Genomic DNA, 27,910 nt, shown 5'->3' on the forward strand with positions numbered 1-27,910 from the left:
TTTAAGTAAGTCAAGAAGAAACTGCCACCTAGCAGTAATTTCTGTAATTCTAACAAGAACCCATCTTTTCAGAATGGTAAACAAGTTACTCGACTCCCATTTTGTCTGACAAAACCCATTCTTGCACTGCAGCAGGAGATGCATTTTCTACCATGTACTTGAAGCAACTTCACCCTCTCGCTTGGTACTCTGAAATGTGTTAACCTCGTGTGCGCCTTGTTTGTACTGTAGCTATTTGTCCTAAGATGAGTGTTGTTCATCTGGTATATCTTTCACTGGAAAAAGACAATTCAATAACACCTCCTGTTTCCCATAGGCTTTTTCATAGACACAGAGTTGCAATATCACTTTGAGCTAGCATATGATTTTCCTTGTTCAGAAAGTAGCAGAGGGACTGTGGTCGAGTGGATGTGGCCCCATGCATGAACTTGAGCAGTAACTTCTGTGGGCCTCTGTTCCCTTCCTCCTTGGTAGGGTAGGAACTGACTCACATGATGGGTTTGTTTAGTGCCAAGCACAATAGGACCTCCAGGCACTCCCACACTAGAAATAATATTAATGGAGGCTCTGCTATTTTACAGTAGAGAATTTGGCCCTCACTCTTTAGGAGGACATATGGGCTGGAGAATAGCCACTTTGCTTGTAATTTGCTTGCTGGGGATAGATTCCAGCCGTTAAGAAGCAGACTTCTGTTGTTTGTTTGTGTAAACTCGCTTGGCAGGACTGTGTAACCCACCTACTCAGAGGAAGTTCATCCCCTTCGCTGTGTAATGGATTAGACACATGCTGTGGGGAAGCGGCTGTGCAAAGTCAAAATAGGGTTGGGAAGAAGGGAACACCCTCCGCGCCCCCCCCCCCCCGAATAGAGAGAGCTGACTAAGCAAACTCCACCCTCTCTCAACCACAAAACAACTCTCCAGCTACTGTTCTACATCACCCTGGGGTAAGGCTGATTTCTGCAAACAGGGCTTGTACTTAGGCAGCAGCGGTGTGGTTCGTATTTTTATGGGTGCCATGATAGTATACAAGAGTCTGCAGAATGACCAACACCACGCTCTTGGGAGACATCACCAAAGATTCTGCACGTCACCCACTTAGTTAAGGAAGTTTGCCATTAGAAAAGGGACAAAAAAAATTGGAGAACAGTTTTTTAAGCTGTATAAAGATGCAACAGATTTTCAGTATTGTGAGAAAAGAGTCAGGCCCCCAATTTTTCCTTCCATTTTATGCTTCATGGAAAGCGATTTCACTTCCCTCACATAGCGTCAGTAGTACACGGCCTTGTTAAGGAACAGCACTTAGGTCACCTGCCACCTTTCAAGACTCAATTGCCATAGAGAAACTGCCAGGACCTGAGGGTTCCCATAGAACCAAATGTAGACGTTTAATCAAACACCAGGGGTCTAAATGTATGGCCATTGCCCTGTACCTTTTACTCTAGTGCAATGTAAGTGTAAAATGTCAGTGTGTGACTACTGCAAGGCAAGGGAGAGTCAGTCAGTCAGAGCCCGCTGTTTAATTAAACATCTCCAATAGTACTACAGGAACCCATTACATTAAAGAAGAGGCGCTTTCATTTTATCAGCAGCTGAATTGCAGCGAGAGGGGAAGTGCTTTATATAATTTAAATACCTTTTCCCCTGCCCCAGATGGAGTGACTTCAGCTACAACTGGGGAGTGGGGATTCTGACTACTAAGTAGATCTCAAAAGCACCCACTGAATTTTGTGGGCCAGATCTTCAGCTGGGGTCAGCAGGTGATGCTCCAGCCTTACTCCATGTGAGAATTGGACCCCACATATCAAATTTGAGTTTCATGTGAACGACTTTTCAGTATCTGACTTGTTCCTCCAAAAATGGGGGAAAAGACCGTGTAATTTCTATCGCAAAGAGTTGCTTAAAGCTTCTTTTATGGGAAAATAATGTACTATCATTTCATATTTTGTATGAAAATACTGGTGGAGCTAAATGCACTTTGTGGTCCTTTTCCCCTCCCGTGCATGACAGCTCGTACGTCATTTCTGGTGGTGGGTACAAGTTACTACTTTGATTTTGATATCAGGAACTCTAAATACCTCTATCGATTTCCATAAAATGTAGCCAGCTTCCTTTTTTTGTTCTTATGGAGGCCCCATCCAAAGGGCGTCTTTCCACTAGAGGGCTCAGGGATGAGGCCCATGCTGTTAGCACGCTAAAAAGAATGTTGTCATTTTGCACAGTGCGAAAAACATTTTTTTTCCTTAAATTAATCCAGCTGATTCACTAACACTGCCGCATTAAATGAGGGGCTTCACTTGCATGTGGAAAGAAAACGTTCATACTTTGGTGCCAAAGGTTAGGGCATCCACTTTTACATTTGAGGGGCTGAAGTGTCCCAAATGGGTCTCTGGTGTCTAATTTGTGGCTATAAGTGCAGAATTAGGAACCTCTCCAATCACAATTATAATGTGACAGAGGAAAGTGTAAAATACATGTGGGCATAACAAATTGAGGAGCCGTATTTTCAAGCAGCCCACAGCAGGGGGAGTGCTGCCCACAGGCAAATCCATCTCAGCTGGTACACTTCAGTGTAGTTCCTTTGACATGAATCAAACTGTACTTGCTCTACACCCTTGAAGGATCTAACACCATGCTGGCAAAGTGCTATGGTAACTTGGACACAAGCTTGCCTGGCCTTTGGAAAGAGTCTGAAATTTTGGTTGAGGTAAACACACAGTGTGTAGAACCAAATGTTCATTTTCCATCAGCAGCACACTGCATATTTTGGTTTAATAAAACAGATACTTACAGGTGCTGCCGGTGCCTACACATAGTTTGCCAATTTAAAATAAAACTAATTGCCATATAAGAGCTTGTAACTATAACAGCAGAGGAAGTAAAGGGCAAGAGACAAATTTTATTGATTATTTTTTCTGAGAACAGAGAGAGTGTTTTTCTTTAAAAGTACAGCTCTCTGCAGAATGAAATATTAGTAACAACTAACCAAAATTCAGAATGTTTTCTCCTTTAATTTCTCTGAACGGAATTTAAATTTTAAAAATGAGTATTTTGTTTAAATAAGGAAAAAGCACTGTCTCTTAAGTCCTGTTTTGCAGCAGTATGTATAGATAGGTACAGATGTCTCAGGTTCAAAACATTTTAAAAAGTCAGAGCTCATATGTGTGTACATATTTTCTCCACTCTTTCCCTTAGATATTGTTTGATCAATTTCCTTAAGCCATATACCAAAATGTCACCTGGTAGGGTTTTTTTGGTATTTCAAGGGGCTGCTTTGATTCTACACAAGTCATCTTTAGCGTTGCTCTCTGTCAAGATCTTTAAGCACAAGACATGATGTCTTGGGGTATTTCATTAGAGACTGTGACTTTCTGTAAAAGTTGTTTGAATGCAATTTAAAGCCAGGCAGATGGGAAAGTCTGAAAATAAGTGAGAGAAATACAGTGAAGTGGACTCATCTTCACCATACCAATCCCACAGAATTTCAGAGGAGATGGAGAATTAAGGTCTTCAGGTTAAGTTTTCAAAAGTACCCAAACATGTCAGGAGTTTAAGCCTGATGAGTCTTAGATACTTTTTACCCCCTCACCACTTGTGATCATTAAAGATCCCGTGGAGCATTTTACAAGAGTAGAGGTTTTAATGCTGCTGTCCTGGCCCCATTCCAGTACAATTACTTTCTGTCTACTTACGTTCCTTTTAAGTGGGAATGGTATTCTTCTTCACTTCTGTCCGAAACTGCTGTGCTACACCCCAGAGGCATCTACACAGCAGTATATATTGCAAAGTGTTTTGGGACGACAAGAACTACATAAGACATTAGAGGAAACCCTCAGTAGTTCTAGTTAATACACTAAATTCTAAGACCGTGCAATTTTTCAGTTGGAGTGAAAAATGGGACTCAGAAAGCAGAAACGAGATATTTTTGTCATTCTTCACATGGTCAACAAAAAATAGGGATTGCTATGGGACAAACTCCAAGTGCAGATAGACACCAGAACACTGTCGTCCTATCTTACCACCTGGCACTGATTTTACTGTATTAACATGGGTACTGTGGAAGTGCAAACACTGTATATTTATTTAATAAGACATTCAGGGCCAGATCCTCAGCTAGTGTACATCAGCACAGCTCCACTGACTTCAATGAAGGCCTGCTCTGCAAATTGGGAATCATTTTATTTTATGCTTTAACTTTTCCACCACTTATTTGAGCACTAAGGGGAAGGAATTCTCTTCTCTAATCTGCAGCACATACTGCACTCTCTACCTGCCCAGAACTGCCACACAGGGCCCTGGAGACTCTAGACAGAGAAGAAGAGGGGGGATTTTCAAAAGCTCCTAAGGGGGTTAGCAGCATGAGTCAAATTGAAAGTCTGTGGGGCTTCTGCTCCTAAGTTGTTGAGGCTCTGAAACCCCCCCACCCCAAATATGTAATCTGCTGCAATCAATCCCACATTGCAGACAGGAAATCTCAAGTGCTGAATGGAATGGAGAATTGAGTCCTGCCTCTCAATATTCTGCTGTTTCAATAGCAGAAAGGGGATTGGTTTGCAACTGTGTACACACACTTACAACATGTACGTAAGTGCTTTCCTGCATAAGTCTCCCAGAAAGCATGGACCGTCAAGTGCTTTGGTGAACAGGGATGTACTTAAGCACATATTTAACTGCTTTAAGAACTAGGGCTTTGGTTACTGTCGAGAGGAAGGGCCAAACAGCTAGACGGTGTAAATGGACACATTAACGCCAGTTGAGGATCTGTGCCAAAGATTTTTCAGCTGATTGTGAGAGGTACTTAGCACATACAACTGTCATTGAAGTCAATGGACGTTGTGGGGGCTCAGCACCTCTGCAGATCAGACCCTTTGATTCATGGGGCTTAAGTTCAAAATTTGGTTTCATTTTTAAATAGTTAAGTTTCTTTTTTTTCTCTCCAAATCTTAACGCATGCTTTCAATTTTTTTTGGTCGTGAATGTAGTACTGTATAAAATCCTGCAAAGGGTTTTCTAAACAATAGAATGTGATGAGAGGTAACAGTGTGGGGGAAAAAAAATTCTTAATGAAATGTATCTGACATAAAAATTATTTTTTTGTAGAGAGGTGATGCTTTGTAGAGTTTCTGGTTACCTATGTTTGTGTAAATAATGTACATTTAATTTATTGCTATGGTAGCATATTGTATTTGTTATGTATAAAAACTAATTCTAAAGGTTCAAAAATGTATATTTTGTTGCTTAATCGTGTCTTTGCAAAATTCACAATAAAGAACATATTTTGTGCCTGTAAGCGTACCAGGATTTCTGTGCACTGATAATGCATTTGGCTTCAACTGCACCCTGCAGGGTTGCTTGGGATCTCCCTGATGTGGTTTTATGCCCGTTTACTTCCACGAACTACCGTGGAGTTACTCCTGCTTTACAGCAGTGTATGAGATCAGAATCAGGCCTTAAGGGAAAGCAAATGTGAATGCATGGCTAATCCATATAAGCCACATCCTCACTTGGGGTAAATTGGCATACATCCACTGAGTGCAATGGCCAATTTCCATCACCTGAAGCTCTTAAAATATACTCCATACTTAGTAACTACTGAGTTAAGACACTTTTTCAAAATGGAAAATTGATCCAACACACCATGGGCCAAATTTCGTTCATTTATACTGGTGTAACTTCAGTAGTTACTCCTGATTTACTTAGTGTAACTGAGAACAGAATTTGGGACCAATTCAGCAAACCATTTAATCGAGTACTTAAGTTCCATTAAATTCAAGGGGATGTAAGCATGTGCGTAAAGCTAAGTTCAGACTGAAGTGGGTACTTAGCTTATGTTTAATATATATCTTCAGTGTCAGATTTTAAATGGCCATCAATTCCAGCTGCTAAACAATATGAATGGCCAGTGCCTTAATTCAATGTTAAAACAATGAATGAGTGCCCTTACTCATTACTACAGTAATAGTCCCTTCTACTAATCAAACCACATGGAAGAAGGGAAAAGCAGCAGCTATTCAATTAGTCTAACACATGCACATTACAATAACCACCTGGCGTAGCTTACCTGGATCCCACCAGCCTTTGAGCCCTTACAAACGTTCTCCCTGTGCTAGGTATGAAATTGGATTTTTGCTGAAACTCATAAGGCCTCATTTAAATCCCTGTAGTTTGGAAATTCAGTTGCAATGTCCCAGGTCCTTCCCTCCTGGAGCTCTCAGGAACTCTCTGGCAGCCACAGGACCAGTAACGTGTTCCTACATCCTCAGTGAACAAACCACAAAAGAAGATTAGCCAGTGTTGCTCAAGCTTCAGGCATTTTTTTTTAAAAGGTGTTACGCCACTGTCCCTGCAACTTTATATCTTCAACACTGTAACAAGAGGGAAACAAAACCGGGCGGCAGAATAAATCTTCCTTGATTTATACCTCAAAGATAATACGGTGGTAGGTGCCATGGGGAGTATTACACCACAGTCTCTTCTATCCTTTGGGAGGCAGTAGGCAGAGTCCAAAGCACTATAAAGCTGGGATTTTTGAAGGAGCCAAAGGGAGATTGGTGTCTAACTCCCTTCTTCTACCTCAGCTTGAAATGATGAGGGTTAATTGTTGCTTTGCTCCAGAATCTACAGCAGGAGGGGGCAATGACAATGTGCACTGGCCCAGGTGGGGGCTGTGCGCCCCAGGCAGGAGATTCTGGAGTGCACTGTTGCTGTACCACCCGTAAAGATGATGTGTTTCCCAACTGCAGCATCCAGTTCAGTGGGTCAGCATGAAGGATGTTCTCCTTCAGAGCAAGGATGGTGACTAGGAAAAGGCGGGGGAGGCTCTTTCACCCCCTTCTCCCACCCTGCCAGCTCCCAGGAGCCAGCACAAACTGGTTTTAATAAGGGCATTGTGTAAACAGAATTTCAAACCTCATCTGGCCTACAGTGTGGGTGCAATCCTGTCCTCATTTAAATCAATGGGGGTCAGGATTTCACTCTGGAATTTCAGCCAGTGTGTCTGACAAGTCCCAGTGTGACTCATACTTGAGTAAATGCAGCTACACCTGTGGCTAAAATCCAAGTCTATAGACAGCCTTTCCACGCTCTATGGAGCAGAGGGTGCAGACCAACCTAAGCCAAAACTAAAAACAACATTCACACGAACCCTTGTCAAACACAACTGCCGGCCTCTGTTATAGAGCCAGCCATGGAAAAACCAGGGTGGGAATATTGAGACCTGAGGAGTAACAAATCCACGGAGCCTACGCCCAGCAGCCAGAGATTAAGAATCGAGTCGAACAAATGAGAATTTATTTGAGTTTCTCTTATGTGGCTTTATTGCTGTTAAATGTTTAATGACCCCTTTGCATTTAAGAAAGCCAGCAAGCAGATTGATTTATTCAGATTTGCGCAAATACTAAAAAGGGGCCACCCCATACATTCTAGACACCATGACTTCAAGCTATTCCAAGTACAGCCAAACAAGTCAATGTAAATGACCATCAGGGACCCAGACAACTTTAAAATTAAAATACCTTTTCTCTCCAACCATTTCCCACCCTTATAACCAACCTGCCTGCATGCAACCACCATTTTCAAATACCTGGGGACTAAAAGGTAAGATTTGCAACGTGCCCTGAAGTTGATCAGACGGTCTATTTCAGATGGGGGCGGGGAGCTAATTCTAAAGCTGTGGGGTCCTCACAGAGAACTGCTCAGCCAGTAGCTCCGTAGGACTCCAGCCCGTCTGCTCATCTCAGCTGCAGCTGCATGGCTCAAGGACAGAGTCTCAGGTAGGTAGGTCCTTAAGCCATTGGGCTTTATAGGTCAAAATCAGTACCTTAAAATGTCACCCGGAAACCCAACAAGCAGCCCCTAGAGATGGCAGGGCACTGGTAGAACATTCTCTACTTACCAAACAGGCTGCCACATCCTGGCAACAGCTTCAATTTCTGGATTGTTTTCAGGTGTAGAACTTAATTCTTGCATATGCACATAAATATTAAAGAAGATAGCCAGTGCCCAAAATGTAAATTAACTCCTCAAAAAGAAGCACTGGTATAAAAACCATGCTTGAGCAATAGCATGTACAGCCTGATGCATCCCCGTTTTGCACACGTTTTTTTCCACTCAAACTGGGTCCCCACGGCAGATGTGAATGACACTAACCAGTGAGCGGGCAATGGATGGCACAAGTTAGAGTAACAATGGTGTGAAGGTATTGTCTGCATGTTAAATTAAAGCCATTTCTATATCTACAAGAGAAAAACGAATAGGACTACGCAGGGCAAAGCCACGTTTGAAGATCTGTGGAAGGATAAAGCAAGAGAGATACAGGAAGGTTGTTTCAGAAGGCAAGTACTGCAGGGAAGGTGCTCAAACCAGCAAGTGTGGAGGCAAGAGAGAGGGAACAGAGTAGAACTCTTGCTGTTCATTTACTAGGATAAATTACCTGAGCACCCATGTGGCTTTAAAAAAAAAAAAAAAAACCCCATAAACCCCCCGACATAACAATGCTAACATGCAGATACAGGCCATCTGATTGATGACTGAGAAATACTGGTGAAAACTGTTGGGGGTCATAAAGCCAGATTCTCCACCGCCCGGCACCATGTGTAGTTTTTTTACCCCAAAGGCCTGGTCTATATAGATCCACACCCCCATCCATAGCTAGGTCGACAGGAGAATGCTTCCATCTACCTCATTACCATCGCTTGGGGAGGTGGTGTTCTTACAGCGATGAGAAAAAAAATCTTTTCATATCCTACAGCTAGCTATGCTGCTATCACTCCCATCGTGTAAATTTGGCCAAAATCAGTGCAAAATGCTAGTCAGACTGGGAATATTTCATACCCAATCTGCACTTGTGCAAATGATTATACAAGGGGCAGGGCAACAAGGAATCTGGCCCATAATTTTAAAGGATCTCATCTATGGCCTTGTCCGCATACAAGTTGTATTTCATTAACTATACCAGCATACAGTATTACAATCCCCCCTAGTATGGATGAAGTTATTTTAGTGCATCTTATTTCCATGTGGTAAGGGGAATAGGTGTCCACCGACGGGTATGTTCTGGCATAACTACTACCAGCTGCATCAGTTAAACAAAAATAATTCATACCACTAACCAACATTCAAAGCAGTACAAAAAAATCATGGTGTGCAGACCAGGCTCAACTTTTCCTTTCATTCATTCATTTTCTGGGCTCAACTTTTCATTCCTTCGCAACTTGTGTGTAACACCACCAAATCAGAATTCTCCACTCCCAGCAGCCGTAGCTTTTATAAGTGTACAAGGCAACACAGAAGAAACACCATCTGGAGCTACTAGGGCAAATCCAGCGCAGGATGAAGTCAGAGGCACATGTTCTTTCTTTCCACTCTCTGTGCTGTGATTCATTTCTCAGCTGGGGAGCAGCACGTCCTAAAAGCAAGGGACAGAAAAGGGTATTTTATATTCATTTCTTTAAAAGGATTAAACAGAAAGCCGGGCCTGCTTGGAGCATCATCCTTTATACAAAGCACACTATTTTTCTGTACTTCCTCTCCACTAGACTGAATAAGTAGATGATATTAAAAATGGTAAATATTTTCTGGAAAGAACCTAGAACAAAATGAACATCTTTTTGTTTTGTTCAAAATTTTTCACCAAGTTGTTTTGATGAAATGAATCAGTTTCATTTCTGTTTTTTTTTTAAACTTCCCTTTGCTGGTAGAAAGGGGGGAGAAAAGAGGGAAAAAAACCAAAGAAACGGAAAAAATCTGAGCCAAAATTTGTTTTGACGTATTTCATAAGATGAACATTTCTCACAAAAATGTGTTTCCTTTGAAAAGCTATTTTCCATCAAAACAGATCTGACAAATTATTTTGATCAACTGTAATATTAATGTAGGTTCTCCTGGCGGTTATGCACGGCAGATGAGCAACTTGCATGACACGTGGTGGACTCCAAAGTCCCTGGTAAATTGTCCAACATATTTGAACAAAAGACCCAAACCCTTAGTGGTAGGTCCTGGCCTTCAGTCACAGAAGTTCTCTCTCTAGGAGTTGCTGATCAGCTGTGTAGATCCTGGAAAAAAAGGTTCACCTCACTTTCAATCACAGTCTTGAAGTTATAGGGCGACATCTTCCATTGAACTAGGACTCGGGAAATTAGAGTTTAGTCCTCAGCTCTACTTTGTGTGATCTCAGGCAAGTCATTTCACTGCATTGGGCCTCAGTCTCCTAACCTCTAAAATGGGGTTAATACTCCCTTTCTGCTGTCCTTTGTCTATTTCAGTTATAAGCATGAGGGCATGAGCATACTGCTCTCAAAGGGTAAGACAGAGGGATTTGAAAAGAGAAGATGACACAAGAGTGCAAACCAAACAAATGGCATAAAAACCTGTGAGTGATCTGATCCCACGCTCAGTGCTACTGAGGCACTCGGTGCTTTCTGTTTGCAGTTTCTTCACTGTTTTAAGGACTTATGTCTGAGAGCCAAAATCCTAGCCCCATGGTAACCAGCCTCAGGAAGTATTTTTGACTTTACTCTTATGGTTTAAAGTTCTTATGTCTCATTTGGTCCGAAGTCCTAATATTTCCAATGAGGAGGAGAACTTAAGTCCCAATAACTTTGTGGTCACTAAATACTCAATAGAGTATTTTTTTGAAGAATAGGGTTGTTAACCTGCTGTTGTGACCCAATTCCAGCCTGGGTAATTACAATCTGTCCCACTAAAATTTCCTCTGTAGTTTCAGCTGGAGACAGAATTCTTCTTTACTTCCAACCCTACAATTTGGCACTCTCTTTTTTTGTGCACTCTTTAAAAAGTGGCTGCTTATGAGACTCTCCTGAAGTTGAAAGCAAAGTTTGTAAAGGACTATGCGGTAACACTACTTTAAATACTTTAAATTTTATAACAACATGCACTGTATGTTCCCAGGGTCGTAAAATGCCTGGGGCAATGAAATATTAAAAAGCTTTGTTTTTCATAACTAAATCAAATGCAAATTAAAGAAGAGGTAGATAAGGCAAGATGTATCGTCACTCAGGAGGTTAGCTGTTAATTTGCTTTCTGCATTAAAAAAAGGAAGGGAGCATTACAGGTAAAAATGCCCTGGTTAAGATTTTCAAGGCAATCTAGGGGATTTAGACTTTTTTAAAGGAGCCTAAGGGAGTTAGATGCCCAATTGACAATGTAGTGATTGGGTTTGTGTGACTGCACTACACCTCCTAGAGGCACAGTACTGAACTCGCAGCCTAGGGGAAGTTGGGGCTCTGATGGCTTTAAGCTACATTTGGTCCCTCCTGATTTGAGGCTGCTCCAGGAGCCGCTCAAGGCCCATCTAAGTTATAGCAGCCTGTTGCCATCTGCCTGCGGGCACTGCCCAGTGCTATGGCTACACAACTCCTCATAGTGCTGCTCTCTGAGTTAGTCTATACTGCAAAAACAGAATATCACTCTCCAAATGCAGGCAATGGGACCATTCGCTTCCGACTGCAACAAACATACACTGGGGAAAAAACGAAGGGTTCTTCTGTTATTTGTATTTGGGAATAAATGGAAACAACTTTAAACACACACAGTCCTTGGAATTTATACAGCCCCTTTCATCCAAGTAAATCACTTTACAAATAGTCAGGAGTGAAGCCTCGCAACCCGTGTGAGAAGTAGATAATTATTATCTCTATTCAGCGGATGGGTCAATAAGACACAGACGGGATAACTGACTTGCCTGAGTCGATGACGTTACTCAGTGGCAGAGCTCAGGACTCCTGACTCCCTCTCCTCCGCCCCCTCTTTATCTCTAAATTATACGGACTCCACTAATAACATAGGGTAGGGTTTTGGCCTAACTGCGTTCCTTCCCTTTGAAGTCCCGATAAAAATCCCACTGCTTCCATTGAGAGCGGAGTTAGGCTAATGCTGGGTGCTTCTGAAAACCCCACCCACACTCTCTTAGGGTACATCTTCATAGCCAGAAGCAGTGAGCCTCTGAGCCCAGGTCAACAGACTTGGGCTCACGGGCCTTGGGCTACCATGCTAAAAAGAGCTCCGTAGACAGTATTTTTAAGTCGTGGCTCAGGACGGAGCTTGGGCTCTGAAGCCTACCCCCCCTCCCTCGGCTTCAGAGCTCGAGCACCAGCCCGAGCCACCATATCTACGTGCGACAGTGCGAGCCCCACGTCTCTTCACCCAAGCTCGGTGCCGCAGGCGGTGCAGACGTACGCTTGCAGGTTATTGCATATTGCCAGTTGGATCCTTTACCTCTTACCTGACTGGACTGAAAGGTCTTGTGCTCTAGTAAGGTTTTGGCTGAAATTTAAACAAAGACCAACACATTAGAGAACAGGCCAATGGAAACAGCATAAAGGGAATGTGTAGAACACAGAACACAAACCTACCTTATTGGGGCCCATCCCTAGGGTAGAAAAGAGAGACTGGTCAGCCAGAACGTTGAACAATAGACACCACTTCACAGTCATAAGCGGACAACTCCGTTACAGTTAAAAGTTTGGGCTTAGAGTCTCGGATGGTTCAAATCAGCCCAGCTCCATTGACTTAAATGGAGCTAGGCCAATTTACAGCAGTCGGGGATCTGACCCTGTCTTTCAATAGAACAACAGTGAGGCTGCTGGTGTGCGGAGGCCACTGCCTGTCACGCTGACCCGTATTGTCTCATTGTTTCCTTCTACTTCCCCCATCTGTCTGTATCCATCTGTTGCCTCTTGTCTTATATTTAGGTTGTAAGCTCCTTGGGGCAGGGACTGTCTTGTTACAGCGTTTAGCACAGTGGGGTCCAGATCGATGACTGAGACGCCTAAGCGCTACAATAATACAAATAAATAATGGGGATGCCAGCAAATTCCTGTCCACCCCAAAGTCTGGTTTTCACACACTTTTTTTTTACCTTGGTAAAGGTAACACAAGGTCACAACAAGGCACCCAGCGAGAAGGACCAATAGGATGACAAGGAACCAAGTTGCTGAGGTAGATTCTGTCCATAAATAAATAAATAAAAGAGAACAATTTGATCATTTGATCTGCAGAGAAGAATAAACCCCCTGATGCTTCTTAGGGGACATAGATCTGATTTACAATGACGAAGCCATATGACATCTGTGTGTGTTAAAAAACAGTCTATTGCAGAGGATTAAAAACAAAATAAAATAAACAGAACAATCCACAGCTGAGGCTCAAGAAACTTTGGGGGATCAAAGTAACGAGGTGGGATTTACGACCACAGGGTGTTAAAGGCCTGAGGTTGAGAGGAGTTAGTTATTAACCCCCAGGACGGGCCCTGAACAAGGGTTACTATTGATATTTGATAGCTGAGCATGAGGGTGGGAGATAACACATAGGCACAAAGATTTTATGGGTGGTTGTTATTATTGTCTACTATCCTAACACTTAAGGCTCACCAAACCACTCTCCGCTCCTCACTGAAATCCCTCCAAGAGCCCCATCTCTGTTGCCCAGTGGAAAGGAGTTCAAAACAACATGGAAACACAGGCACTCAGCAAGCTTTTCCGAGCAGGGACCATCTTTGTTCCTACGCTTTCTACTGCACACTGTTCTTTAACAAATTAATCAATCAAACATCACAGGGTCAAACTGGTCCGGAAAGGATTTCTAGTCTTCCTCCCCCAAAATGCTGATTATAAATTAAGTTTGCTGTGCATTTTTCTTTGGTTTTTGGGTCAAAAAAAGGTTTTTTTGTTGGTTTTTTTTTTTTGAACAAAAATGGAAATATTGTCATGAAAATTTCTGGTTGAGTTGAAAAAGCCATTTTCTGTCAGGAGAAAATTCCTGATCAGATCTACCATGGGGTAAGAAGCCAAGAAATCAATGCGGTCTCCTCCAGTGAATACTGTACCTGTCACTTTAACCGTCAGGCTTTTCTTGATTGGGTGTTTCAGGCTTTGGTGTTCCACCCGGCAGGTGTACCTACGCCCATCGTCCCTGAGGGAGGCCTTAAGCAGGAAGTAACTGGAGAAGCTGTAAGTCCCATCGCTGTTGTGCCTGTGACTACTAGAGACAACGTGAGTCACCACATGTGGGAGCATCCCCTGCTCCATTGGTTCCTGAAGCCACTGAGCCTCGGCATCATGAGGGTAAAAGTGACTGATGTCACAGACCAGCTTGTGTTCGTCTCCTTCCACCAGAGACAGGACGTCAGCGTTTAGGGTCACTGTGGGCTTTTCTGGTGAATAAAAAGTCATTACAGTGCTGCATCCAGATCCATTTAAAAATAAACAAACCCAGCTATTAAAATGGCACCATTTAGCGCCCCTCATTTCTAAAGATATCACTCATTCTAGCCCCCAAATTACTTCCCATCCACACAAATTTGGCTTCCCTTGCTTATATTGCTGAAAATTGTTTGCACCAGAAACAGAAATCAAGAGACAGAGCTTCACTCCACCAAAGGAAGGAATCCCACAGCATTATAAAGCTTCCTACAGGAATACATTTGTGTCCCCCCCCCTTATTTGGGGGGTCTCTGACCCATTGTGACCCACATTTAAGTGTTGGCTGGTTGGGAAGAATGACATGGAACCATTAAAAAACCCTTTGACATGTACCATCCACTACATTTACCATAGAAAAGGGAAATGACACAAATACTAAGTGCAGCAATCATCCTTTAAAAAAGGAGCTTGCTGAATATGACCTGGCTGTACTGTAGGATTTGCTAGAGGATGCTCCATTGGCTAAAATTTCAGCGGCCCTGTCTTTGGGTACACCTTCACTCCCCGCCATATCGGCGGGTAGCAATCCATTTATCCGGGATCGATATATCGTGTCTCGTTAAGACGCGATATATCGATCCCCGAACGCGCTCCCCGTCGACTCCGGAACTCCACCAGAGCGAACGGCGGTGGATCCCGCGCCGTGTGGACCCCAGGTAATTCAATCTTAGATACTTCAACTTCAGCTATGCTATGAAGTTGCATATCTTAGATCGACCCCCCCCCAGTGTAGACCAGCCCTTTGTTATGGAAAGACAGACCGGGGACAGCATGGGCCCTTGCTGCTCGATCTGCCCCAACCTCTTGCTCTGGTCTTGGGCCCCTGATTCGATTCCTGGATGGAGTTAGACATAGGAGCGTTTATCCCTCAGACACAAAAGTAAAGGGCAGTGGGGAAAAAAAAGCACCAGACAGCGATCACATGGCAAGGAGACTGGATCCTGTCTGAGAGCCTCACAAATTCCCCACCTTTGCTCAGTTCCAGCGGAGTACGTCATAAACACAGAACAATACACAGCGATTGCTAAGTGATCACCCATCCATATCAAGGCAAGTATCCTCTTATCCTGCTAAATGAAGGTAATACAAAATTTTCAGCGTTGCCCAATATATTTTAAAACAATCAATTACCTACTATTTCCAGCTGGATATTCTGTGCCCAAAGAAGTGACGACACCAATACTGAGCAAGAATAGGTTCCTGCATCTCTTACTCCCACTGTTCTTAGTAAGAGAGACGCATTCCCCTTAGGCAGCTCTGCTAGGAACATCTGAGCCCGTTTATCCTCGTGTTCCACCTGCCTGGTAAATCCATTGTAGGCAAATATCAATTTCTTGTGTCCCCCTTTCTGCTGTAATACCCATTTGATGGTGACATCTGTGTGGTGATCGACTGAGAAAGCACAGCTGAGGAGGACATCCTTATTCAAGCCAGACTGGATTAGAGAGGGTCCTGTGCGTACCAAGAATACACCTGTAATACAGATGATAAAGCAGCATTAGAGCAACCAGATTTTGGATCAATGGTGCTAAACACAGTCAGAGTGTAAGCTGCCCTCTAAAGACACACAAACCCATACTACAGAATAAAGCTTATATGCGGTCAGAGCGAGAAACGGGTACAATTCATCGCTCTGCCACCGACTTCTTTTGTGCCCTTGGTCAAGCCATTTAACGTCTCTTTGTGCCTCAGTCTCTCCATTTGAATAATGGGTACAATTAACCTTCAATAATTAATAACTGTGCTACAAGTCTTATGCAGTGTTGTAGTCATGTTGGTCCCAGGATATTAGAGAACTCAAAGTTTCAAACGTCGTATTTAGCAGGGACACTGAGTTAGTTTCCAAGACCTGAAGAAGAGGTCTGTATACGCTCGAAAGCTTGTCTCTCTCACCAACAGAAGTTGGTCCAATAAAAGATATTACCTCGCCCACCTTGTCTCTCTACAAGTCTTAGTTAACCAACACTCTGTTTTGCAATCTAGATTTTCATGATAGTAAATAACTGGGAAACATTTATAATATTTTTTAAAATCCTCAGGTGAAAGACTATATATCTATATCTATATATCACTTCAGTCAAGTTATTCCCAATTTACAATGGGAATCTGGGTTGGCCGGCCAACAAAACAAACAAACAAACCTTTAGCTTCTTTGCTGAAGCCTATCTTTTGGACATCAGAATCCCACTCCTGCTATTATAAAAGTGAGACTAAGAGTGAAACTGAGAGTGTGTGTGTGTAAAAGCAACATGGTTGAGAGGCTTGAGCACGGAGTCTGAATTCTATTTTCTGTTCTGCCACTAAGCCAACCCACCTCCCTGCCTCAAACTCCCATCTGAAAAGGGAAGATGATCCTTGACCTCACAAGGGTGCTTTGAGCATTAGCTAGTTAATGTCTCTATGGTGGTTTTGAATATGCAAAACACTATACATGTACTAAATAATATTACTGTCCATTGTTATTATTACTTGCACTTGGGTTGAGAAGCTGCCATGTTAACTTGCGTTGCCAGAAAAGTGTATCTTTACATCTACTTTCAAGCCCCTTTACCCTGCGACACGGAAGTCAAGTGGCCCTAGCTGTATTGGCAATCCTAAGTATTCAAAAACCAGGAGTCATACCTCTCAGAATCATGAAATTGGCTTAAAAAGTAAGATTTAAAAAAAAAAAAAACCACAACATTTGGTCTTCTTTTTATTTACCTTCTAGGTTTTGAGCCTTTAATTTCAATTTTCAACATTGTCTCCATAACGATGAAGCCTAGAAACTTACTTTTAAAAAAATATATATATTTGACTAATTCATTTATTTTCAAAAGGACTGTTGAGATTGTCTTTTATTCACAAGATTCCAGGAGCTGGGGCTTTAAGGAAAACACCAAATAAAAGGACACCCCAAATAAAATCGCAAGAATCAGCAATACGCCCGTAGTGTAAATAAGAATGAGACCCATTATTTTGATTATACACAACTCCAGCAAAGCTGCTGCTCCCTATTTTAAACCCACCAATGAGATATTTTAAAAATATCATGCTGCTAGTTATTTCATTGACAAACTCACATGGTCGTTACAATGCCACGTTGGATACTGTAAAACTTAAAGTCCTCATTTGGATGGTGCAGTAGAAGTGCAAACTAGGGTTATCATCATTATTATTCAATGTTTCTTTGATAGTCTTATTGTTACCTGAAAGATAAAATCTCTCTGCGTTGCCTTCAGATACATCTTCGGGGACTCGGTTCTCTGCCTCTTTGCTGGCACTTGATTGTACCAAAAAGACCGTAATGGTGAATTTGTCAGCCAGGTGCTTTATGGTACCAGTGAACCACGAATCCAGTTTATGAAGTTGAGTTTGTAACCCAGGCCAGAGGATCTGGGTATTATCTGTAAAATATCTGTTAATCTTACATTCAAGCTTGTCAGTATCCTCATCCACATGTTGGAGAATATCCAGTGAGGAGGACTCTGCATGAAAAAAACCACACATGCACCTGTTAGAATTCCAGCTCATCTTAATAAATATTATGGAGCGAGTCAAACTATCTATGCACACCAGCCCAAACAGCAAATACGATGCAACCCTATCCAATCTCAGTTGTAATCCACTCTCAGCACACGCACAAATAGCATGGAAATCTTCTCCCCAAACCCCTGGTTTTACAACAGGTGCTTTATAGGCTCAACTCTCTGCCTTTATGGACCCAGTTGCAGAGCTGTGGCCCTAATTTGGTTGTAGTGTCTCAGGACTAAGATAAAGATGCTTGTTAACGAATACCACACACACCTCTCCTTCACAGCTAATTACCCTGGCTTCAGGAGGGGTCTGACGTGACAGAGCCTGATTTTCCTCTCTGTTACACTGGTGAAAATCAGGAGAAACGACACAGAAATCAATGGAGTTACACCGGAGTAACAAGATTTAAGTGAGATCAGCAGTAGATCTAGAGTTTTCAGCATCTCTGAAATGAGTATCACTGAGCCGGCAGACTGTCGAATATTATCAATATACGCTAAGGAGCTTTCGGCAGTGTAGCTCTGAATATGAACTGCTATTTTATTCCCATCCAAGGGCTTAAAGGGTGAAGCTCACCCCTGTACAGAGACTTAAGGACTTAAGCGGTTCACAGACCTTGTACTGGCTGAAAGAATAGCCAAAGAATCAATCAAATCAACAGATGAGAGACCAAGAAAACAGACAGATGTCCTGATTTCTAGAGGTAAGCTGCAGGGCTCATCTTGTCCCAATGTATTTTACCAGTCCCCAGAAGAGAATGAGGAAATCCCTCCACGAATGTGACGGCACTCACTTGAGTGCATTGGGAAAAGCACAGAGTTCAGGAGACTGAATAATGAGATATTCTGTGGAGTGCATTTTAGTAAGATACATTTTATGAACAAAGGGGTATTCTTGCCCCTGGAGTTCTCTTTTTAACACAGTATATTGTCACTACTCTTTGTCATCCGCCATACACACAATAAGTTATTTGTGAGCCACACAATAAGTCCCTTAATCATAATCACACAATAATGTTATTTCTAAAGATAAACCCAAAGCAAACCCCCAAACACATAAGGAAATTTGAAACCTGGCTCAAGATCTGAACTTTGCAGCTCAGATTCCTCTCCCACCATGAATAGTTCTGCATAAAAGGGCTCCAAGAGGCACATCTTTTCTCTGAATCCTCCTACACTGTTGTGACTAGTTCGAGGGAAATGTACTCTGCATATCCCCGCTATGTTGTGATTAACTTTATCTGGTGATGATAGAACAGCACAAGCTAACAACATTCCCAGCAGGATTTGTCTTCCCACTCTTGCAAATGATTAAATATTCATTTACTAAGTGAATGTAATGCTAGTGAAGATTGAGGACTTATCTACCCAGGGAAGTTAGTATGCAGTAAGCTAGGCTGTGAATTCAAAGTGAGTTAGCTACTCTGCACCAATTCCCCATGTGGACACTCTTAATGCCGTTTAGCTTGGAATACTTCCAAAGTATATTAAGCTGATGTGCACAAAGGTGCTCTTAGGGTGCGGTAAGAGAGTCCACATGGGGAGTTAGCGCTACTGCTATTTCCTGCGTAGGCAATCCCTGAAGTCTTATGTTCAGCCACATAACACATCCCAGCCTGCAGTAACACCCACAGTGACCTACTACAGTGCCTCAACCAGGAGCGGAAGGAAAGTCAGGTTCTGATCATTCCTTGTAACAGGGGAAAGGCAGCTTAGCTGAATAGCAGAGGCTTAGCTCGACCTGTGCCAGTGCCATCCCTATGTGGTACAGACCTGCCGTAGAGACTTCTAGGCCAGTCTCACCCCGGCTGCCCTGGCACATGGAGCATGCCCAAGGGATGTGGCTGCACAAGTTGGTACAAGGTTGATCAACCTTCAGAGTTATTTCATATTTCAGTCTTTGGGCTGTTCTGGTTTGTGTCCGGGACTGGTCCGTCCCCAAGAAGGCCCCAGTGCCAGAAGAGGGCTTACGGCACCCGCCATCCTAACAAGCACCGAGTAGAGCTGAGCCACAACTCAGGATCAGGGCCTCACTGTCCATGCTCACTCAGTTCTTCTGCCAGAACGGCCACACAAGACACTTATATAGGTGGCTCCCTGACACGGGCACTTGTCCGCTAGAACCTGGGACACGACCCGCCAACTCATTTCAGGTTGGCCAGCCATCCACTGCTAAGTTGCAGTCACTGTGACCCTAGCCACCTCTGTATTCAGACCCTACACACCACTGCTGTGATTTTTGTGCCAAATATGCCTTGTGAAATATTTGAAAACAAACAACCCCCGGGGTCAAGAATATCATTGTAAATTATATGTAACAAAGCTGGGTGTGAAATTATGAATACTCACTGATATTACAATTTGAAGGCCTGGTCTATACTGGGGTCGGGGGAAATCAAAGTTACGCAACTTCAGCTATGTGAATAACATAGCTGAAGTTGACGTACTTAGATCGACTTACCGTGGTGTCTTCACCCCGGTGAGTCGACTGCTGCCGCTCCCCCGTCGACTCTGCCTGCACCTCTCGTGGCCCTGGAGTACATGAGTCGACGGGAGAGCACTTGGGGGTCAGACTAGACGCAATAAATCGATCCCTGCTGGATCCATCGCTGCCCGCCGATCTGGCGGGTAGTGAAGACATACCTGAAGGCTGCGTTTAAAAGGTATTTAAATCAGGCATGTCGGAGTGTGGTTGATAAACTGTTTTTTTCCAGATAAACACAAGAGGCTGACACCTCAAATTCAATGTGCTACTGATTTGTATCAGAAGTTGCAACAGGAACGGATAATTTGGAACTAGCCTCCAGCTTTATTTTTCAGACCTCCTGGGTCCTTAATTCAGCATGAACTAATGAACTTTATCTGGGGGTATCCTTTGGAAGAATCAATTTAAAAGGTACCCTGAGCTACAGGTTGTTAAAGAACAACCAGAGTTACAAACATTACAGAGTTACGAACAACCTCCATTCCCAAGGTGTTCGTAACTCTGAGGCTCTACTGTAGGTATCTGGTAACTCCCTTTCCTTAGATTTACCTTCCTACCTAGACCTGTAACTATATACCTTTAGATCACATCACCACGGTAATCGGAACCATTTCTTCTGCTCTATTTTCAAAATGCTGCATTTGATATTCTGAGACTAGATGGGGGAATCTATGGAAGCCTCTTCAGTCAAATGCACTAAAAATGGACCCTCTCATGTCAAGCGCATCCTGTTTAGCTCTTCACTCCACTGTCACTCGTTCACGGAAGGAAAGGCTCATCCTTCTGTTACATTTCCCTCTTGTAAAAATATTTGCTGAAACCAGTCAGGGTGCGTTGGCACACAGAAAACAGTCTGACACAGATCAACACCCCCTTGTCGGTAAACAAACGACTAGTGTAGCATGCTTAGTTGTAGGGTGTTATGCTGACACCTATTGGCCAATTTAGAACATAGCACAGCATCTATTCATTTAACAAACTACCAGGAGCCAAATTTTCCCCACAGCAGGACACAAGCATGAACTCATACTTTTGTGTCTTGCGGTGGGGAAGTGGGGTCCCCAGCTGAGAAAGGTGGACACTATTACTCATATATTACATATCTATACTATATATAAAAATGTTGTGAAACATAAGAATAGGCACAGATCAGGGGGTCCATCTAGCCCAGTATCCTGCCACCCACAGTGGCCAGCACCAGATGCTTTAGAGGCAGGTTCAAGAAACCCTGCAGTAGGCAGCTATGGGATAGCCCAGTGTCAAACTTTTTTCCTGGCAATCCAGTTGAAGAAAATTGTTGATGCCTGCGACCCAATGGAGGTGGGGATGAGGGATTTGGGGAGTGGGACAGGCTCAGGGTTGGAGTACGGGGGTGAGGGCTGTGGGTGGCGCTGAGATGAGGGGTTCAGGGTGTGGGAGGGGGCTCTGGGCTAGGGTCGGGGGTTGGTGTGCGGGAGGGGGGTCAGGGCTCTGGGCGGGGGCCAGGGATGACGGGTTTGGGGTGCAGTAAGGGGCATGGGCTTACCTCCAGCGGCTCCCGGTCAGCGGCACAGCTGGGGTGCTAAGGAAGGCTTCCTGCTTCTCCTGGCACTGCGGACCGCTCTGCGCCTCTGAAGCAGCCAGCAGCAGGTCCAGCTCCTAGGCGGAGGTGTGCAAGCAGCTCTGCGCGGCTCTTGCCTGCAGGCACCGCCCCCCTCCACAGCTCCCATTGGCTGGGAACCGGTGTTCGGGGCGGGGGCAGCGCATGGAGCCTCATGCCCCCATGCCTAGGAGCCAGACCTGCTGCTGGCTGCTTCCGGGGCGCAGCGCAGTGTCGGAGCAGGTAGGGACTAGCCTGCCTTAGCCGGGCAGCACCGCCAACGGGACTTTTAACAGCCCGGTCTGCGGTGCTGACCAGAGCCACCGCGACCCAGTGCCTTCCATTCTACAACCCAGAACTGGGTTGCGACTGACGGTTTGAAAACCACTGGAATAGCCTGTCCCTCAGGGAAGATTCTTCCTGATCCCTAACCGTAAGAGGTTGTTTTATGGCCTGAAGCATGAGGATTTTATATAAATTAGCATTTATTGTTACAACTCCACATATTCATATTCATTCAATCCCTTCTGAATCCTGCTAAACTTTTGATCTCAACAAAATCTTGTGGCAATGAATTCAATAGGCCAACCGCTTGTTGCGTGCACACACACAGAATCATCATGGCTGGAATGCAGTGACAGTTATTAAAGTTGACTAAGCATTCCCATTCTAAAGGGCTTTATTTCAGTTGTTTGTAACTTTCATTTTGCAGAGAGGTTTTCCAGGTGTGGTCTCTGCCCAAGAATGAATTTTAAATTTGAACAATAACAGTTCAGCCATTTTTGATTATGAAGGGAGTGAACACATACATTTCTACTATTAAACATCTATGGTGTGTCTTTTTTTAAACATTTCTAATACCTCGTTGGGAGAAGCTTGAAACTTGGCAGAGAGATAATCCCTAGTTTGGACACATGCCTCTTGGTGGTCTACTGAAAACGCATTCTTCTTTGGCCCAATTATAAGGGATTAAAACACCATGCTTTGATCATATGCACTTATGTTGCCTGAACCACAATCTCCCTACATTCTACTGGCAACAGGATGTGTGCACACAAATAAGGAAGTTGGGCATAATGATAAATGAAGGGTGGTCCCTTTTATGGAACCAGCCAGCCAGTTAGCTATAAAATCCCTCTTAGTAGCTGTTCTCTACTTGCTTTACCTGTAAAGAGTTAAAAAGTCTCACTCCAGCTATAGGTAAAAGGAAGTGAGTGGGTACCTGGCCAAAGGAGCCAATGGGAAGGCTAGAACTTTTTAAAATTGGGAAAAAAACTTCCCCTTTGTCTGTCTGTGTTGCTCTCCTGGAGAGAAGGGACAGAGCAGCAGCTATGCTGTAAGAGCTTGGACCAGGTATGAAAAATCATCAGAGTCATACCTAGAAACTACTCATTTGAAACCCCAGATATGTAAGTAGATCAGGAAATGTCTAGGAAGATGCAATTAGGTTTCTCTCTTTTATTTCTTTATGGCTTGTGGACTCATCTGTGCTAACCCCAAATGCTTTTGTTTTGCTTGTAACCTTTAAGCTGGACCTCAAGAAAATGATTCTTGATGCTTCATTCTTGTAAGTGGTGTTGTTTTATTTAAATCTAGCAATAGTCTGAGTTTCCAGATGTATATTCTTCCTTTTCATTTTTAATAAAATTTACCTTTTTTAAGAACAGAATTGGATTTTTGTGTCTTAAGTGAACATGTTGTTTAATTAACTGGTGGCAACAGCTGATTTCCTGTTTTCTTTCTCAGCTCTTACATGGGGGCGGGCGGGGTGTGTGTGAAAGGGCTTGAGGGTATCCGACAGGAAGGAATTCCCAAGTGTGCCTTCCTGGGTTCTAAAAGGGGTTTTGCACTTGAGTGGTGGCAGCATCTACCCATCCAAAGTCAGAGAAAAGCTGTAACCTTGGGAGTTTAATACAAGCCTGGAGTGGTCAGTATTAATTTTTAGAATCTTTGCAGGCCCCCACCTTCTGCACTCGAAGTGCCGGAGTGGGGAATCAGCCTTGACAGGCACAATGATCTGAAGGAGTGTACAGAATGCGGAATGGCTCTGAAGAGGCCCTAACTTATTCTGTATGATCTATTAATGCATGCACTGAGGTCGGTAGGAATCTACCTTCACGTGTCTGATTGTCTAATAGGGTCTTATTAATTATTTCCGGTTGTTCTCTTTCCCACACACTAAGTAAAGTAATGCGCACGTGGCATACCCGGCTTATCAGTCTGTGGCACTGCCAGCTGATGCATCTATGACAACACGTGCAGGCTGCTGCTTTATATCAGGTCTTTCATTTTGTTTTTGCCATCCAGCCAGTCCACAGCAGCAGCAAGCTACATTTCCAGGGGAGGACACTGGAGGTTTTAGTAGGAGAACACGGTGAGAGAGAACAAGGCCCACTGATACTTTAGCTCCTGACAGGCAAAGGATACATCACACACTTGAATTCCAGACCAAACTCCCCTATTGACTAGCTGTGTGGCTTTGGAAGATCACAAGAGTCTGTGTCCCCACTGGAAAAATGGGGGTGATATTTACCTACATCCCAAAGGCGAGGGCAGATTACAAACATTAATCAAAGGCCTTTGTTGGTGTAAAGAGCTCCAGAAGTGCTAAGGATAACTATACTCTGCAGCAGGCTAAAATGGGAACTCTACAACGAGAGAGGATATGGCCTCAGAGATAGGGAAGCTATTGCCTTAATCAGAAAGGCCCACGTTGTGCTAAACAGTCGACGGATGATTCAGGCTGATAATCTGGACAACCTGCTTCACCCACAGTGACGGGAGGACAACGCAAGCATAGCAACACACCAGATCTCCTGACAATGGTGGTTTAACCACTCCAGGCCCCCACACTCTGAGATCACCCCCCAGGTTTCACAAAGCTTCTGGAATGCGAGTCCAGAGGATGATCTGCATGCAGTATTCCAACATTTGTGTGCCACCATCCCTGAGCAACCTGAAGGACACCCCCCCAGCCGAGATTTGTCTGCCAACCTGCCCAGAGATTGGGGGCCCCAGTTTTGGTTGCCTCAAGCCTCAGTCTGCACCTACTTTATAACTCCCTCAAATGGGAACCAAATTTGCACATATGCCTGAGCATCTAAACAGATTACTCGCCTTGTACAATAAATGTGAAGGTATCAGCAGCAGGAGGATTTTCTTGGTGAGGTCTCTCAGCTCCACTCAGCAGGAGCCAGGCATTCTGTCTGATGTACTTGAATTCACTTAACAATGGGATTGTTTCAGTTGTCTCAAACAAGCAGAAAAGCCGCCTACTTTGTCTAAAGGTTGAACCTGCTGTTGCAACTCCATTATGGTGCTTTAGGATTCCTGCAAGGCAATACATGCACAAATGCATTAAAAAATACTGTTGATCTTTTAACAATAAAAAATACCCCTGAATTAAGTTTGGTTTTCCCATGTGAAAAAAATGTAATGCATTCAGCTAACAACCTTTCTATGCCGTTTTAAGGGCTCCATTTGGGTAGTATCTTGAATATTACTTTTTTTGAGGGTGAAGGGCCATTTTTCTGCATTATAGGAGTACAAGGAACGTTGGGTTCTTTATCCATAAATCTTTTGAGGGGGAAAATAACAGAAGATATAAAATTTTCCCTGAGCAAATACATTTTGCTTTTTGGTCACAGAACGTAATGTAATTATTAAGTTCTATTTAAATTATGGTTGTATTATGAAATAAATGATTAAAATTATAGATTTTATATCTATCTATCTATCTATCTAAAGTTACAAATGCAGCACATTAGCCCAGACAGAGAATTTTTCTAGCAAAACCCCAAATCACGCTTCATTTCAAGTTTCATTAATAGCCAGTAATGCAGGCCAAACTGACATAAATGTAGACAAACCTAGCCCAAGTTTTGAATTTGTGGTTCAGTTTGTTGGAATAAATGAGCTAAACTTGGTTGTTATGTAGAGTCTATCCCAAACCGGGGCAAAAGAGAGCAGTTTTGGCCGAGTTTCACTTGGAGATTTTGGATTTGTTTCTATTCAAAAACTAAGGCTAAGATTTTAAAGTGAGACTCATGAATTTTGGGTATCTCAAGTTAGACACCCAAAAATAGAGGTACCCCAAAAAATCACTAGACACTTTTTAAAATCTTAGCCTAGATTTCTATGACATAAAAACAAGGCTATCTGGATCAGCAGTTCTGCAGTTAAAACCACCCTCAGGTCAACAAGGATAATCTCATCTTTACAATAGGACAGACATTATCACAACAACGAACAGTCTCTGGCAACAACACATCAAGAATTTAGCATATAAAGTGATTCAGTCTCATTTTACATAGCACTATAACACATGCAAATATGTTAGGTGTACATACCGGTGCATAGGAAGCAATAAACTGCCGTATAAATCCTAAAATTCATAGTGGAGTTGCTTTAGGTACAGAGCCACCCTCTACAGACTCTCTTCTTGCTCCATAACTTTGGCTGATCTTAGTTTCACTTTCATTTCTCTCAAAGAGGCTGTTGCAATCCCTGTAGGGCGGGATTTCCTGGTCAAACAAACTTCGTAACAGTTGGGCCAAATTCTCTACTCGCATGAACGCCAGGGAAGTCAGTCGAGTTACGCCAGCAGAGAACTTGGCCCACTGAGAGGTAAGAGAGCGGATATAGCTGCCAAAGAGGAGCGAAGATTTATTTCTCTGTTGCAAACAGGTGGCAGCAAGTTTAGAGCTGCAGGTTTCGGAGTGGTAGCCGTGTTAGTCTGTATCAGCAAAAACAACTAGGAGTCCTTGTGGCACCTTAGAGACTAGAGCTTCTGGATTCCCCCATATTAACAAAGGTTGAGTGAGGTCTCCTTAGCACCAGCTGGGATAAGTACCGTCCCACAGGGAGCAGAGCAGGAGGAAGTACCCTATACAGCCCTAAGGGAAGTCAGGCGAGACTGCTCTGGTGCTACAACGGGCATATCTCAGAGAATACCAGTCCTGCCAACCCCACGTGCTCAAAAATCATAAGATTTAAAGATGATGAAATTTTAAAGATAATAGATGTTTGGTACTTTTTATTTGCCTTTTGGTGTTGCAGCAGTTAAGGTTATGTTTCCAGGTTTTCCCCCTTAACCAGGAGAGCTAGAAACTTAAAAAAAGGGGGAAGGGGCAAAACAAAACAAGCTGAGATTCTGAGTCCACAGCCAATATTGTTTCATTGTTTCCTTGCACTCCCCCCATCTGTTGTCTCTTGTCTGACACTTTGTAGGACTGATGAATGAAATTGTTTTTAATTGTTTACTTTATTAATGTAACTTCATAAGTAAAGTTTTATGAATGAAACAACATTCATTCATAAAACCTGTTACCCCAATAACTGGCTAATTAACAATTAAGATGCTTGTTAAGAGCCATAGCTGTTCAGTCAGCTGCCTTTGTAAGTTTCACTATTAATCCAATTCCTGCTTAAATCCCTGAGACTTGCACTGTTTCAGTATTGTAATTTCTGTTCACCATTTATTACACTTGCCTACAGTGTAACTTCTGTTCACTGTTTGCCATCCATTATACTTGTCTATATTGTAACTTCTGTTCACTGTTTGCCATATTGCAATTCAAACTCCATTTTAAAACGCTTACTCCATTTTGTAAGGGCTTGCTTTTGGTTACCATATGTCCGGATTTTCCCGGACATGTCCGGCTTTTTGGGACTCAAATCCCCGTCCGGGGGGAAATCCCAAAAAGCCGAACATGTCAGGGAAAATCCGGCGCCGCTGGGCCAGGGGCTGGCCCGGGGCCGGGGGCCGGCGGTGCTGGGCGGCCGGGGGGTGCGCCGGGCCACCGGGGATCCTGCACCTGCCACGCCTGTCCGAGCCAACGGAAGTGGAGGATATTCAGCATTTTACAGGATTGAGGCCCAATCCATGTGCCCATTCTCCTCTCCTCACCCCTTGGTTCCAGTGTCTCTATAGTGACTCACACCTTCCTTGATACAATGTTAAAATGCTAGGGCAGCTGGAGGGTGGGGAGGGGATGGGATGACATGTATTTGGTATTTGCAGCACACCATGTCACTAGAGCAGGGGTAGGCAACCTATGGCACGCGTGCCAAAGGCGGCACGCAAGCTGAATTTCAGTGGCACTCACACCGCCTGG

The 27,910-nt window shown here is 43.5% G+C and overlaps 1 protein-coding gene across 1 annotated transcript; it reads right to left on the reverse strand.

The window, feature by feature from the left end:
* Positions 1–7,264: 7,264 nt before the first annotated feature.
* On the reverse strand, positions 7,265–26,292 carry LOC117867538 (tapasin-related protein-like). Its single transcript, XM_034752679.1, has 9 exons — positions 26,144–26,292; positions 24,912–25,124; positions 17,404–17,682; positions 15,347–15,688; positions 13,840–14,166; positions 12,874–12,960; positions 12,368–12,384; positions 12,238–12,278; positions 7,265–9,402 (listed from the first exon to the last, which is right to left on the reverse strand). The coding sequence occupies exons 1-8, from the start codon at positions 26,187–26,189 to the stop codon at positions 12,264–12,266; spliced, it is 1,326 nt and encodes a 441-aa protein (XP_034608570.1). The 5' UTR covers positions 26,190–26,292; the 3' UTR covers positions 7,265–9,402; positions 12,238–12,263.
* Positions 26,293–27,910: the final 1,618 nt, after the last annotated feature.

Source organism: Trachemys scripta, chromosome 18 (assembly GCF_013100865.1).
Source record: "Trachemys scripta elegans isolate TJP31775 chromosome 18, CAS_Tse_1.0, whole genome shotgun sequence".
Taxonomy (NCBI): domain Eukaryota; kingdom Metazoa; phylum Chordata; order Testudines; family Emydidae; genus Trachemys; species Trachemys scripta.